The following is a 16,227-nucleotide window of genomic DNA, read 5'->3' on the forward strand; positions in this document are numbered from 1 at the left end:
TGGTCAACTGGCTGCTAGAAAATTGCTCGGGTCCTGATCCTGTCTTCTCAGACCTGCTTGATGTTTCATGCAGGGGAAGCTTAAATTGTAAAGCTGAGATCCCAGTCCTAAGTTGGAACACACTGAATATGAACATTGGTCTATAACCCATGGACTAATTATGAAAGAACTCGTTGCAACTACAAAGCTCATAATCTCTGCTATGAATCTGAATCTCAAGAATTATACTCATATCTCTATTTGTATTGATCTTATAACCAATACTCTCTCTTTTCTTTTTTAATAAATTTTAGTTTAGTTAATAAGAATTGGCTGTAAGTGTGTATTTGGGTAAGATCTGGAATATTCATTAACCTGGGAGGTAATGTGTCCGATCCTTTGGGATTGGTAGAACTTTTATATGATGAATAAGATTTTCAGTAATCCTCATCATATTTGACTTGGGTGTCTGGGTGGAGGCCTAAGCCTGGGTTACTTCAGGGGAATTGTGTTGTTGGCTTCTGGGTAATTACAGAAGCTATTTTGTGCTGGCTTGGTAAATCTAAGTATTAGAATATCCATCAGCTTTGGGGATTGCCTGCCCCATTCTTTGCAGTTCACCCTAATTGAGTGACCTCAGTTGGCTCCCCTGGGACTCTGGTCACAGTCAGTAATTCGCAGGGATATATTATGACAGACAGCTAAAATGTATTCTAATAATAAAATAATAACAACACAGATTCAAATTTCAGTCACAACCGTGGAAATAAAGGGGAGTACCATTCTTCTCAATGGAATTGCCTTGGAATTACATCTGAGTAAATGAGATTAAAAATTGGCTCAGAGTTTTGCTTGTTTTTAGATATACATGCTGTCAATAAAACTTATTTTGAGTAGATGTTAGATCAACATGCAGTTACTATGCATTTAAATTACAGGACATATTTATACTATGTAAAGGAAAACACACATTGTAAAACCAGACATATAAGTAATAAAAGACAAGTTCTCTCACCTTAAGGTGATATCACTACGTCAAATGAAAGAAGCAAGGAATAAAGCAAAAAACACAGAACTATTATATTTTGTTAGAAACGCTGTACAGAAAAAATCAGGCTCTGGTACATATTAAGAAATCACTTCAAAACATAGTATTTTAAAGTTGCTGTCTTTAAATCAGTTGAAAAGATGCCCAATTTTAAATTAGTCATCTTAACTGATGGAGATCAGTGTTTAATAACAGGGTTGTCTCACCTGAAAGACACTGTAAATATCCAAAGCTGTAAATAGGAAAATGAATCCTCAAAGCTATTATTGGAATGAGCTCTGAAGTTATGTCAAAGTTTCAATATTCTTGTCGAGAATTTTGTTAGCATTGCAAAAGGCTTTATACTCAAGAGAGGGATTTAGTATAAAAGATGAGAACAACTAGTAGCCAATGGGAATTCAAATTTCAGCATTCTATCATTTCACATCAGGTTTTTACAATCTAAATAATTTACCAAATCCCCAAACACCATGATTTATTACATCTTTTTTTAAAAAAAAAGTAATTACTTCCACATAAGGTTTTAAAATGTCATAAATCTGTCAAATACATTATGCTTGTATGCTTTTAAATTGGAATGGCCAAATTATGACCTACATATCATACCGTGTTCACGACTACTAACCTTATGTTAAAGGGAGAAGTGTGGCTCACACAGATTATAAATCCCACTCTAATTCAAACTGAGGCCTTTGCACATCACATGTTGGCTCTCTAGCCTTGTAGCAAATCATACCCCTCTATAATAAACCTGCGAGGAGCTGCAATCTTCTTATTTTAGTGCACATTAAGGTTAGACTCCTAGCAAACTGACAACATACTCTCAGCTCAGCTATTTTTGGTACCTCAACGTTTTAAGTGATTTCTTCAATGTCCAGTGTTAAGAGTCCAAATGCAAATCATCAATACACATCCTCTTTATCACAAGAGTAAATGCAGATTATAAACACTTTATGGTATACAAGTTCCTCTTGGTCTTTTTTATTCTTAAAATGATATAATTAATATTAACATCTCTATCCTCCCACTGATTGCAGGGAAGCTTCACATGGAGAACACCACTAATGGTCATTACATTTGTGTATTTTGGGTATATTCTTTCCCCCAATTCCCCTCTGTATCAGTAGGCGAACTGACAACTATAAAGCGCATTGACCCCCTGCATTTCTGGTCAGTTTGGAAACAGCTTAAATTGATAAAAACAGAAATGGACTTTCAACCATAAAATATTTTCTCAAGCAACAAAAGGGAAATAACTGTTGTTTACGAAAACAGAGGCTTTCTAGGAATATTTTCCCTTAGTTCATTATTTACACCTATATTTTAACCTGTATAACTCATCTGTGTAACAGCTTTTTTAGAGTATTATTTTAAGTGAATTCAGCACTTAAGAAAGGTGCCAGATTGACAGCACTTGTGACTAAAGTATTTTCTTTGGCCACAGGATACTGCACAACAAATTCTGCTCTTGGTCCATCAATGTAAACAGTGAGAAACTCCACTGAAGTCAATGAAGTTACACCGGGGTGGATCCAGAGTAAATGAGAGCTAAATACGACCCAATAAATACACAGAGCAGCCCCAGATTTCATATAATTCCACTCTAACTTTGTAAATCTAGAGAACCTTGTACTGAATATGTCTGTGATTATTATTCAAGCTAAGCAGAGCACTAGATAGACTATACTTCACAAGTAGGGGTGGACAGCAACTTTTTGAGTAAACTTTGAGTTGGCAAATGCCAACTTGTCAAAACCAAAACTTTTCACAGATACAGTTTTGAACCTAGATCACACATATCCAAAGAGAGTTCCCTAACCACTAAGCTATAAAATAAGTCTCTCTTGTGCTGGTCACATGAATATTTAATTTATACAAAATGGAACAGTTCAAACAGAAGAAATTGAAAAAAGCTGAGTCTATAATCTAGTGGCTAGGACACTGGGCTGTGGGACACACTGATTCAAGGTCCTGTTCCAAATCAGGTACAGCAGGACTTAAACCAGGTCTCCTACTTTGCAGGTAAGTGTGTAACCAATGGACTATTGGCTATCATTTGCCAAGAGGGGAAAGAGTCCCTCTTTCTCTCTCTCATTTTTTCATGGACAATTTTGTCAGGTTGCATTTTTGTTCTGATGTGGAATAAAAATAAATTTCAAAACTTCAAACATTTTCACTAATGGAATACTTGTTTTCTGGCCAGCCCTATTAACAGGTGCTCTCAGTTGTTAAGGCTATTTAAGATCAAAAAAGTATGTGAGTATCATATTTTTCAGAAAGAAACAGAGGAATGATTTGGACCATTTTTTAAAGAAGGAACAACCTTGACTACCAAAACAAGTTGCAAAGATCAACATTAGATTCAGCAACAGAAAAAGAAACATTGAAAATTTAAAGATCCCATTGAAGGGTATTTTGTTTTGTTTTTTTCTTCAGAGTTGCCTTCTCTTATCCTTTATTTCCTTCCCACCCAACCATGGCATTACATCATTTTCCACAAGAGTCTGATTTAAAGTCCACTAGTCAATGGAAATCTTCCATTAACTTCAGCACTCTCTGGATCAGGCCCTTAGTCAGCAAAGATGGATGTGGTTCCCTTCCCTCCTTGTGTTAGGCAGAGGGAGTCTCTGGAGACTGATGTAAGATGTTCCATTTCATGCCAGGGACTAAGTGTGCTGCCTCTGTAGTAGTTCGTATCCACAGCTAGTCTAGAGAACCAAGTTTAAGGCTTCAGCTCAGAAAATGTGCATGGCTGATCCTCGTACATTGTTTTCATATCAACTGCTATGGCAGCTACTAAAACAAACCACTGTTTTTGATTTAATAGCTCAAAATTTCTGCTCATTATCATTTCTGAGTATTAGACTGATAATTAATATATAAGCAGAAGAAGCCATGGAGAAGTGGAACTCCACCATATCGTAATTGTTTGTGCAGAAACCGGCTTGTAGAGAGCTTCTGAAAAGGGTATTACTAAAAGCATGCTCATTATTTGACTAAAAAAAAAAAAAGAAAAGAAACAATTACAGAACATTTCTTTCATGAACTTTGTCAAACATCACATTCTATTTAGAAACTTGTGAACTATAATACTATCACCAGGGCAGGCAATTCTCTACGCTAGAGCACTTATTCTAGAGCACCTGTGTTTTAATTAATACAGTTTTGGCAGAAATGTACATCAGATGATTGCAGAATAGCATAGCTACTCTTTTTGCCATAGCTCACTACAGTAAGTTAGACTTTTGTTGATTTATTTCAGGGAAGTGAAAATGTAGAAAACTGATCAAATGTGTTAACTTTTGAAAACATCATTTGTATGAAATGTTGACTGTGGTTATTAATATATGGATGTCATCATGTAAAATACTAATGCAAATGCCAAACAATGTTCTTACTGGATTTATCAATGTGATTATGTTTTTGTTTATACAATCTCCTTCCAGTTGGCATTCAATGATTTCTTTCTTTTCCATCTCTTTCTCCCAAGCCCCATCTATAAAACAGTTATCAGGTTTCTCAAGCTCCCTGATAAACAAATTCCAAAATATACCAAGAAGGCCATTATGGAAATAGCATGTAAAAAGGGACAGGTGAACACCTGTAATATTTTTGTATGCCAAAATATTCCTTAAGGGATATTTTGTTTCATACAAAAACAAAGTCCTCCCAAGAGACTACTGATGATGCTGTCACTGCATATATTTCTCTGCTAATATTCCCAAAGTTGGTTCCTATCAAGAAACTGCATTAAGTTATTTTAATTGTTTGTCCTCTGATGACTAAGTGGTATGCTGTAATCTCTTCTCAACGATAGGGAAATAGGCAGATAAAGCCCTGTGTAATAAGATGAGAACAAACTCTATTTCTACTAGGTCCTCATTGCAGTATTTATTTTGTACAGTGAGTGTCGTCTGTTGGTTCCCAAACTTTTATTACCAGGTTTATTATCCACAAAGGAAGAAATGTAAAATTGTCAGATATTTCTAGCTGGGGAAAAAAGTGTTTCCTCTCTCAAGATCAGACTGTTCCAAAATATTACAATAGCTGAATAATTTGAAAGGACTAATTCTGTCCTTAGTTACATAGGTAGAGCTTCCATTGATTTCAGTGGTCAAATGGATGTAACTGAGGGCCAGCTTTGGCCCAGTGCGTATGCTCCTCTCTCAATATAAATGTCCGATGGGCCAGATTCTGCCTTCAAATTACTCTCATGCAACCTAGTTGAAGTCAAAGGAAATGTGTGTAAGTGAATGCAGAACTCACCCCAAGTGGCTTACGTGTGCCTAGGAGAAAAAGACAATATTCCAGAGTCTGTACACTGTACTTCTGTGTGTGAATAAGCACATCATGCTTTACTACCTACACTGAGGAAGACAGATGATCAAGTATACAAGAGAACACAAAACAAAAGACTGGAATTGCTGTGTAAGACAAATTTACTTGGATCCCATGTGGCACAGAAATAAAATAGGCTTGCCAATTTTCTAGCTAACATGCCCACTTTAATTTAGCTTAGTTTGAAATTTTTGTGCATGTACAAATATTTTTCTTTCAGACTGAACCTCTTTATATCTGCTGCTTGACAGCCAATAGCAGAGAATGGCCACTACCTTTCCCCTGTTTGCCACTTCCTATCCTTCCCTTGCTGCCAACTCACAACAGATTATTTTCCTTCCTCAAAACCGCCACTAATGCAGCTTTTAAAAACCCTATAGTAGGTGGCGCAGCTGCACTCTCCCTGCATAGCTCAATCATTTTAGCTCTGCAAGGAACCTGATCTGTAATCACCACTCTGGAGGCTGAATCCGAAACATACTTCTGAACCTGGCTATTTCACAAGGCAGCATACACTTTCTGTTTCTCTTCCTGCTGCATTATCTGTTACAAGGTCTTTTAAATTTGTAAGTCCAGGGATGTCTGACCCACTCACCTCCCCTTAGGGCTGCCCTAAAAACTGCTTCGCTTTATTGCTTTTCAGTGCAATAATGCATGTGCTAGTGGGATACAATGATTTTTCCAATCCTTCTTTGGCATCAGGAGTTTAGGTAGACTCTTTCCTAAACTGCTACGTGATTAAAAAATCATTCCTGTCCGCTATTTTACCATGAAAGAATAACAACAAATGCCACATAGGGGGGTAGGGGCGTGGGGGAGGGCTGGGCACAAGGGAGAAGAATTCTTTTCAGAAAGCTTTTTGTTAATTTTAGAATAGGAATATGGATTCATTTGCATGTAATAACCAGTGGATATATTGCCATGGTGCTATATTTTTCCTCTCTTGATAGTCAAGCAAAATAACTTATCTAAAAAAAGAAATAAAATCCCCATTAACTTTCAACAGAGATAAGGCAAGCAAACAGTTCATTTGTTACAAGTTTCCAGGTTTGTTTTCTTAAGCGTGCACTACTATACTTTTATTATTATTCTTTTTATTTGACATTGCTTTATGCCTTTGTACATGAATTTCAATCATGATGTTACACAGAGTTAGGCTGTGTATACTGATATAAAACTCAAAATGGCAGTGAAATCATACGTTATACGCTCAGCATCACTAGCATTTCAGAGAGCTTGAAAAACTAAAAATCTATTTTATATTAAAATGATCATGTGTGTTTATGTCACTGGAAATCATTAAATGAATGGACCAGTTGACAGCCTGAAAGATTTTTGCATTGAGGAAGACAAAGGAATCTTCCCTGAAGATTTTCCACCAAAGGGAGAGTCCCCTTGAAATTTTTATGACCTCCAGGATACTTTTTCTGACATTTTTCTTATCCACTATCAGCTGCCTTCTGCGTCTCCTTCTGTGTTATCTATTAGCCATTCCCACAGTTAACCCTCCAATCCTTTATTTTTAATCACACTTCAAAAGCAAAGGGCAAGGCAGGGCTGACAGTGGAAATTTGCCAACTGGCCAGTATGAAATAGAGCAGAAAAAAAGAAATGACAGTTTCATTCCCCATTTGAAATTGCTGCACTCTTTGGATATCCCAGTCATTGCAGTTCATGTGCTTTCAAGTTCCTACAAAGTCCTGCTTTATTTTGTTGAAATATAAAAGTTGAGAGCACTTCAGTGCCAGTTACTTACTCAATTGTGTTCCTGTCCACTTTTCCTGTCATATTAATGCCATAGAACTGCTGCATGGCAGCTATAGCTGATTGCATGGTCTCTGCAGAGCGCAACACCGACATGCTGGGGTCAGTTGGTGGAAGGTAGCCATACTTTTGTAACCATACCTGCAATGACAAGTACAGTTCCTATTACATAGAAATTACAGTTAAGTAAAATATTACCTAGTAGTTAGTCTCCATGTCATATCTGATGAAGCTTTTAATTCACCAAACATAAATCATGTTAGTTAGTTTGTAAAGAAGAAATTCTTTGGGGCTCTTATTTCACCAACTTTGCTAAGGATTCTGCTGTTTTAAGACCAAGAGCAGTTTATATCCTTGAGCCAGTTCTCATTATTATCTGCAAGTGCCAGCTTCAATTATTTACAGTATTTATTTATTTCAAGTAACAATTTAAGCATTTATCCCTGGCTCTAGGCACTTCCACCAATTTTTAAAGCAGACAAACTATAGACTCCACCACACATATGTCAAATATAATTGACTACCCACATGGTTCATAATAATATTTGCCCACTATAACAATAAATCCACAATAGCTCTTACACACAATGACACTGTTCTTATTTCCTCCTGAAACAGCCATGAAGAAGATGGGTTTGAAACATGCAAAAAAGGTTAACAAGTCCTTACTTTCATAGGCAAAAGGGTGGGGAGAAGGGACAGGAGGAAGTACCAGAGCCAACGCTCACTCCTGGTGAAAACCTGCCAACAGCCTCCTCCTTTCTAAATCAACATGAATCTAGCTCAGATGCTTATGATGCTCCCAATTGTGATAGTATGGTACACTGGGGGAGGGGCAGGTCCCAAACCATTTATGGCTTTATAGCCAGGGTGGCTACACTGACTGACCCTCCGAGCTGCATACAACAATCTTCATAAGTTCAAGAGCTGGGGCGCACCTGCTGGGGCTTCAGCTCTGTGTGAAGCAGAGTCTTGGGACCAATGGGAGGTGCGGGAAATGGTAGCCAGCACGTCCCTGCAGCCTGTGTCACTTCCCACAGCTCCCATTAGCCGGGAACGGCGAACCGCGGCCACTGGGAGCTACAGGGGGCCATGCCTGTGGATGGTCAATGTAAACAAAATGTCTCACGGCCCGCCAGCAGATAACACTGATGGGCTGTGTGCCGAAGGTTGCCGACCCCTGCTCTATACCAAGGGTTCTCAACCTTTTTCTTTCTGAGCTCCCCCACACCCATGCTATAAAAACTCCACGGCCCACCTATGCCACAATAACTGGTTTTCTGCATATAAAAGCCAGAGTCGGCGTTAGGGGGTAGCAAGCAGGGCAATTGCCTGGGGCCTCATGCCACAGGGACCCCCCACAAAGCTTCATTACTCAGGCTTCAGCTTCAGCCCATGGTGGTGGAGCTGAGGACACAGGCTTCAACCCCATGCAGTTGGACTTTAGCTTTCTGCCCTGGGCCCCAGCGACTCTAAGGCTGGTCCTTCTTGTCAGCCCCCCTGAAACCTTCTTGCAGCCCCCCAGGGAGCCTCGGACCCCTGGTTGAGAACCACTGCTCTATACCCAAGATACCAAAATGGCCTCCATCACCACAGTATCTGAGATGCTCAAAATCTTTAATGTATTTATCATCACAATATCCCTGTGAGGTAGGGAAGTGCCATCACCCCCATTTCACAGATGGGGAACTGAGGCATAGAGGGCTCTCTTGATGCAGCCCCAATTTGTCAATTCAAGCCTCCTGCACTCACCTTATTCATTAATCCACAGCTCTACCTCCAAGCAAGCTTTTCTAATCAATTAATTTGGGGCTTCCCCATCATAAATAAATTTCAGGCTTCTCTCTCTCCACCTGATTACTGAATTATGTTCCTTTACCAACCTTCTAAAGTTGGGGTGACAAGACTAGACACTGTGATGCTCTGAATGAAAGAACACTTAGGACACATGAGAAAGAACTATCCTTTACGACCTCTCACATAAGCAGTCACCCTAGAGCAACTCCATCCACCCTCGCAAGGGAGCACAGATATATCAGCAACACTTTGTGGTCAACAATATCAATATCAAATGAATCAGATGAAAAATGTAGAGCCACACCTCCTCAGTCCTACTTAGCCTCATGTTAGACCATATGCCTGGCCGGATAAAAATGCACCAACTGAGGTCCCCCTGTGTCATTCATCCAAGTATTGGTTATACATGCAAAGTTGAAAGCCTTATTGTTGATCAAATCATTGATGGTGATAACTTTATTAACCATCAACCATCCATGAAAGATGAAGACATGGGTCATTGCCAATGCAGGAACAAGACTGTTATATGTGACTGAAATGAAATCCTCATGTTTATCAGCAGCTCAGAAGTCTTAACTCAAGTAGGCTTAAATTGTACCTGCCTACCATATCCATAGTTTGTATTCAATCAGAAGGATGATGCTGTGCTCATCTGGCTGTACAAAAAGGGAAGGTGTCCTACCAGGTCAGTATTAGCATATGCCCTGCCCACTGCTCCCTCAACATACTATCTCAAAGTACAAATGCGGCTCAGCCCAATAGCAATGTTCTATGCAATGGACGAGATTATACTGCCAGGTCCCATTTGACTGCAGCTTCCACATTTGGGGCCAAAGTTCATTTACTTTATACATTTCTGCTCTCTGTGAACCTTCTGGTTGATCAGGTCTCTGAATTTCAAAACTTCCCTGTAGTGTTGTCAAATAATAAAAATCCTATCTGTTGCAGTGCCCTCTACAGGAGATCCACATCTGTTTTCATTCTTGGATTCTCACTCCCTAGGCTGGGGCCGCAGGGAGTGAAATGTGAGATAGAGAAATGGGGAACATAGTCTCCAGCAAATTAAAGACACAGTGGGTGGACATTAAAGGGAATAAGTACAGCTCCCCTAAGCAGAAAGTTGATGGTGACACTATGGAGACCCAAGAATGAGGTTATTTTCTGGGCTCACTTATCACCTCAGAACAGAGCAGGTGAGGGGAAGCAAAGACTTGCAGAGAGTGAGAACTATGCAGGAAATGAAAACAAACCAATTAAGTAAAGTGCGAAAGAAAAGTCGTTCTTAACAACACTTTGCTGTTGCCTGAGACAGTACCAGCTTCTTCCTCTGGTATTCCAAATATGGATTTGTACCCTGTGGAGCAGAGACTGAGATGTGCTTTCCATGCAGATGCTCATCCCAGATGGCAGGAGCACATTGTTTTTGACTGCAGTGTAGGCTTCCGAGGCAGTCTATCCCTGATCCCCTACTAGGGCTGCCCCACTTCCAATTCTGACTCTGCTTCACGGCATAGCACAGGCAGCATTGCAAGCTGGGAGGGAGGGATATAGAGGGAGTTACCAGTGCCTGACTTCACTAGAAGCTGATGCTCCACTCCCCTCCATTAGGGAAGTGGTAAAGAGCAAGAATGCAAAGGGGAGAAAGCAGGGCAGGCTGATACACCCCATGACAGGGTGGGAGAAAAGTGGGTAGAGTGGTGGTAGAGGAAGCACCACAGTGGGTACAAGAGAAAGAGAGAAGAGGATAGAATACCCCTCAAAGATCAAGAAGAGACCAGTGTGTGAGTAGAAGGCTACCATAATCCTCCCTCAGTCTTCAGAACAATAACAAGTAGGGGAAACCACTGGCAGTGTATGGGAAGGTCACATGAATCTCCTCTGGAGAGGTTTCTCTGCAGGTTCAGCTAAGCCTTGAGGATATGTCTCTAAACTGATCCAACTGCTGAATCTTTGGGATTGCTCCACTGCTGTCATACATATCAGTTTACATCGTTGTGCCCTTCCAATGAAGCATCATGCAGCAACACAAGGGAATAAATAGAGGGCTGCAAATATAGGAACTGATGGCTCCCGTTTCACTTCTATAGTCCCCCCCCCCCTTTGGTAGGAGAGGAAATTTTTAATAACTCATTCAAAATCTTTTAGGTTTTGAGTTCCCAATAGTTAAGATATACACAAAACACCTCATTTAAAATTCAGCAAAAGGGACACACATCCCTCCAGTAGCTGGGAGGCTCCTAAACCTTGTCTTTTTCAGAGAACATCCTCTGGGAAAAAGTTTCAAATGCTGGTAACTATAGAGGAGACATTGGAATTTTGAGTGAAATCACAAACAGAGGAAAGCAAGAAAATGAGATAACTGGAATAGGAGGTAAAGAAAAGCAATTCTGGTCCATCTTTGCAGAAACTGTCCTTCCCCAGAACTAAAATTAGATGTATCCTACGTTCTAATCCAATGCAGGAGTGATAATGCAGTGTTGTCAGGGAAGTATATTTTCAGAACCCGTCTTATACTCTAGGGAGCTCATCTATCATGAAACAAGAACATAGTGAAGTACACTCCTCATACATGTAATGACTGGGGTTGCAATGAAGACTGCACCAACTCTGTTACCTAGTTAAAAGTGATGAAGTCTGTAATAGATTTCACTCATTTATGAGATTAATATAAAAAGATGCATGTTATCTCAAGTACAGAACTTTCCCGTCATGCAATAATCTGTATGTAACCGAAAAGGATTCTATCGAAGTAGTTTTCATATATATGTTTTTTACTCACTGTTCACAATAGCCTCTTGGAAACCTGAAGTGTTTCGTAACCAGTTTTTTTCCCCTCCACTGCATATGCATACTGGTTTCTTACTAGGTTACCAATAAGCATCAGGCTGTAACAAAATTATTTGGGGAGTATTTTAAGAAGAAATAAAGCATTGGGACTGAAGCATTTGACATGAAAAAATAGAATCCCACAAATTTTAAACTAAGTATATGAAGTGCCTAAGTGACACAGGAAACAATGCTTATTTAAAGCAAGGGCGAGGGAGAAACAGGATTTCAATAGCAGGAGCTTTCTCAGGTATTTAGGTACCTGAGATTCATTGAAAGATAATGGGATTTAGGCACCTACATGCCTATGTCACTTTTGAAAATGGGACACAGGCTCCTAAGTCAAGGAGGCACTTTTGTAAGTGTTACCATATGTCTATGTGAAAATGTACACCAATGGATTTTCTTGAGTTACACTACAGTCCTTCAACCATTATACGGCCTTCTTAGGGCTGCCTCAATAGTGCATGTTGTAAGCTGATAATGGTGTATTCTAATTACCTGCTGTAACAAACACTGACTTTTCAGTGATAAGCTGATGAGGCAGACCAGAAACTATTATTTACAGAGAACACTATAGGGTAATTTCTGCTCTGCTTCCCCCACCTCCTCGCCCCTATATTTCTGATTTCACCAGTCCTGTACTGAAGGGCTCTTTCTCTTTTTAATGCCCCGAGAAACAGCAGTGGCCCTTCAAAGAGCACAGAAATTTGGGGTGCTTTCTGCAGCATATCTATTCAGTATGAAGCTTCCTCGGATGACAGGATAACACATATTTTGGATGGGGGGAAGTAGTAGATATCATCCTATCTCAACTTCAGTAAGGCTTTTGACACTGTCTCTCATGACCTTCTCATAAACAAAGTAACAAAATATAGCCTAGATGAACCTACCATAAAATGGGTGCACTACTGGCTGGAAAACTGTTCTCAGAGAGTAGTTATCAATGGTTCACAATTGAGCTGGAAGGGTATGTTGAGTGGGGTCCCACCAGTTCTGTTCAATATCTTCATAAATGATTTGGCATAGAGAGTATACCTATAAAGTTTGCGGACGATACCAAACTGGGAGGGGTTACAAGTGCTTTGTAGGACAGGATTAGAATTCAGCATAATCTTGATAAAATGGACAAATGCTCTGAATTAAAAAGGTTGAACTTCAATAAGGATAAATGCAAAGTACTCCATGTAGGAGGGAACAATCAATTGCATATACACAAAATGGGAAATGACTGCCTAGGAAGGAGAACTGCAGAAAAGGATCTCAGGTTTATAGTGAATCACAAACTAAATATGGATCAACAATGTAACACTGTTGCAAAAAAAGCAAACATCATTTTGGAATGTATTAGCAGGAGTGTTGTAAGCAAGACACGAGAAATAATTCTTCCGCTCTACTCAGCAGCGACAAGCCTCCACTGGAGTGTCCTGTCAGGGAAGATGTGGACAAATGTGAGAAAGTCCAGAGAAGAGCAACAAAAACAATTAAAGGTCTAGAAAACATGACCCTGAGGAAAGACTGGAAAAAACAGGTTTGTTTAGTCTGGAGAAGAGAAGACTGATTACAGTCATCTAGCATATAAAAAGGTGTTATAAAGAGGAGAGTGATAAATTGTTCTCCTTAACCATCGAGTATAGGACGGGGCTTAAATTGCAGCGAAGTAGATTTAGGTTAGACATTAGGGAGCTTCCTAACTGTAAAGGTAGTTAAACACTGGAATAAATTATCTAGGGAGGTTGTGGAAGCTCCGTCACTGGAGGTTTTTAAGAACAGGTTAGACCAGTGGTGGGCAACCTGCGGGCTACATGTGGCCCATCAGGGTAATCTGATTGCGGGCCGTGAGACATTTTGCTGACATTGACTGTTCGCAGGCACGGCCCCCCACAGCTCCCAGTGGCCGCAGTTCGCTGTTCCCGGCCAATGCGAGCTGTGGGAAGCGGTGGGCAGGGATGTGCTGGTTACCGCTTCCCGCAGCTCCCATTGGCTGGGAATGGAGAACCGCAGCCACTGGGAGCTGCGGGGGGCCAGGCCTGCGATGGTCAATGTCAGCAAAATGTCTCGCGGCCCACAATCAGATGACCCTGATTGGCCGCATACAGGCCGCAGATTGCCCACCACTGGGTTAGACAAAGACCTGTCAGAGATGGTCTAGATAATATCTAGTCCTGCCTCAGTGCAGGGGACTAGACTAGGTGACCTGTCAAGGTACCTTCTAGTCCTACATTTCTATAACTTACCAAAGATAACATGTTAATATGACATAAATAACAGCAACATAAACAGTGGGAGATGGTATCCTAGCCTGTTAATAGTATCTATAAACATGGATAATACCTATAACAATTAACAAATGAACTCAACAACTCTGACTGGTGTGTTACTGATTGGTGGAATCTGAGATAAAGGAAACAAGTTAACAACAAAGAAATCCTGAATCTTCAGAACCCACTGATCTGGATGTAATAAACAATCCCCTTCTTTGAAACCTCACATTGGGGTGGAAAAAAACTTAAATGGAAACAACTATCCTCAGAACTTCACAAACAACAATCCTCTCTGCTACTGCAAAGATGTCAAAACAAGTGTTTAGATGGAACAAAGGAGGAACCAAACTGATGGCCTGAAAATTTAACAGATGTCCTCTCTTTCCAGACAGGAAAAAAAGTGACTGAGTTCTTGTCTAGTGAATTACTGAAATAAACTGGATTGCTTTCTGAGCCCCATTGCCAGTACAAACGATCATTGTGACAGTTCGGGAATATGTCTGCGTCATGCAATGAATTCCAAGTTGTTTTATGAATGTCATTTATGATTGTAACCTTCATTGTGGATTAGATCATCCATCCTGTAGCAGGGAACTGACATCCACTGGAGACACCTATGTCTGGGAATCAGTGACAGAGCAATCAAGGGTCAGCAGCACTGGAGTGGAACAATAGGTCTGCAGCTAGCAGGAGCCATTTATTTTGAATGACTTTCTACCCAGAAGCTAACTCGGTAGGTGTGGGGGCCAGGGGCCAGTGCCTGGAAACTCCCCAATAGAAATTCCTGGGTAAGAAAGCTGACAAAGGCTGCTTTTCCGAGCAAGAAGCCATTCCCGCGGCAGAAGTAAGACAGTCACCCCAAGATGGACACACGGGCTGCGTAGTCCAAGGATTCAGACCAAACCCAGGACTGTCAGAGATAGTCACAATGAGGAGGGATGTGTTCAGAATAGTTGCTCTCCTAAGATCTAACACTGTACTGTTGTTTAAGAGTAAAAATGTTCAGGAGGGCTGTGGCACTGGTTCCAGGGTCAAGACAGCTGTGGGGTCCCACTTATTGGACATGGGATCTATACCGGGGAGTGCAACTGAAACTCCCAGTCACTACCCAGACCCAGGGTACTTGGAAGAACATGGGATTCAGCAGTTGGACCCAACAGCAACAAACTGCTATCCAGCTAGAGAGTGGGTTGGGACCAGTTGTGACATATTATGACCAAAAGCTTGGTCCTGGAAGGAAATTTCTTTGGGAGACATGATTCAATTATCCACAACAATTGTGGATTTATTACTGACTGAAGACTGAGAACCTACTTCACAAATTATTCAGGACAATGCTCTCCACTCACTAACAAAAATCTCTGAAGAAGTCTATTATGAACCCAAGCCCATGGAACCACCTCCAGACATGAAACTAACAGTCCTAGTAGATGTAAACACTCCCTCAGAGAGCATATGTTGAGAGATGTTATCCTCCTTATGGCTTGCTGGATTTTCTGTAGCCTCTTAGAAAATGAGAATACTTTTATGAGGAGTGTGCTGTATGGAAGAAATTGGCCAGATAAGTAAGATGCTGGAAAAGGTGAAGAGAAACTCTTGAAACTTCTAGAACTAAGTCCTAGAAAGCCTGTAGAACCATGTTTATGCCTACTTTGATTAAATCCACAGAAAAGTCCCTAGAGGGGGCAGACTTCCATGTATACAGCTAATGACATTCTTTTTACTGAGGGCTGCTGCGATATCTCTGTCATGTCTCTCCGGATCTTCTGTGAGATGGCCAAACCACAGGCAAGAGCTATTGTGCACAATATATCCAGGGTGAAACACAGATAAATCTGGTGGGACAGGACAATATGCATATGAAAATCTGTCCTGCAGCCAGATAATTCCATAAAATAACAATTTTATTCACACCAAAACTTAACTCTGAAATCATAGAATCATAGGACTGGAAGGGACCTCGAAAGGTCATCTAGTCCAGTCCCCTGGACTCATGGCAGGACTAAGTATTATCTAGACCATCCTTGACAGGTGTTTGTCTAATCTACTCTTAAAAATCTCCAATGATGGAGATTCCACAACCTCCCTAGGCAATTTATTCCAGTGCTTAACCACCCTGACAGTTAGGAAGTTTTTCCTAATGTCCAACTTAAACCTCCCTTGCTGCAATTTAATCCTATTGTTTCTTATCCTATCCTCAGATGTTAAGAA

The 16,227-nt window shown here is 40.4% G+C and overlaps 1 protein-coding gene across 3 annotated transcripts in view; it reads right to left on the reverse strand.

Moving 5' to 3' along the window:
- The window catches only part of MMP16 (matrix metallopeptidase 16), a 309,944-nt gene that overhangs the window by 117,956 nt on the left and 175,761 nt on the right, over positions 1 to 16,227 (reverse strand). For all 3 annotated transcript variants that reach the window (XM_065585863.1, XM_005299375.5, XM_065585862.1), the window contains one exon: positions 7,122 to 7,270. In XM_065585863.1, the coding sequence (XP_065441935.1) occupies positions 7,122 to 7,270 (149 nt within the window). The remainder of the gene's footprint in view (positions 1 to 7,121; positions 7,271 to 16,227) is intronic.

The sequence above is a fragment of the Chrysemys picta genome, chromosome 2 (genome assembly GCF_011386835.1).
Source record: "Chrysemys picta bellii isolate R12L10 chromosome 2, ASM1138683v2, whole genome shotgun sequence".
NCBI lineage: Eukaryota > Metazoa > Chordata > Testudines > Emydidae > Chrysemys > Chrysemys picta.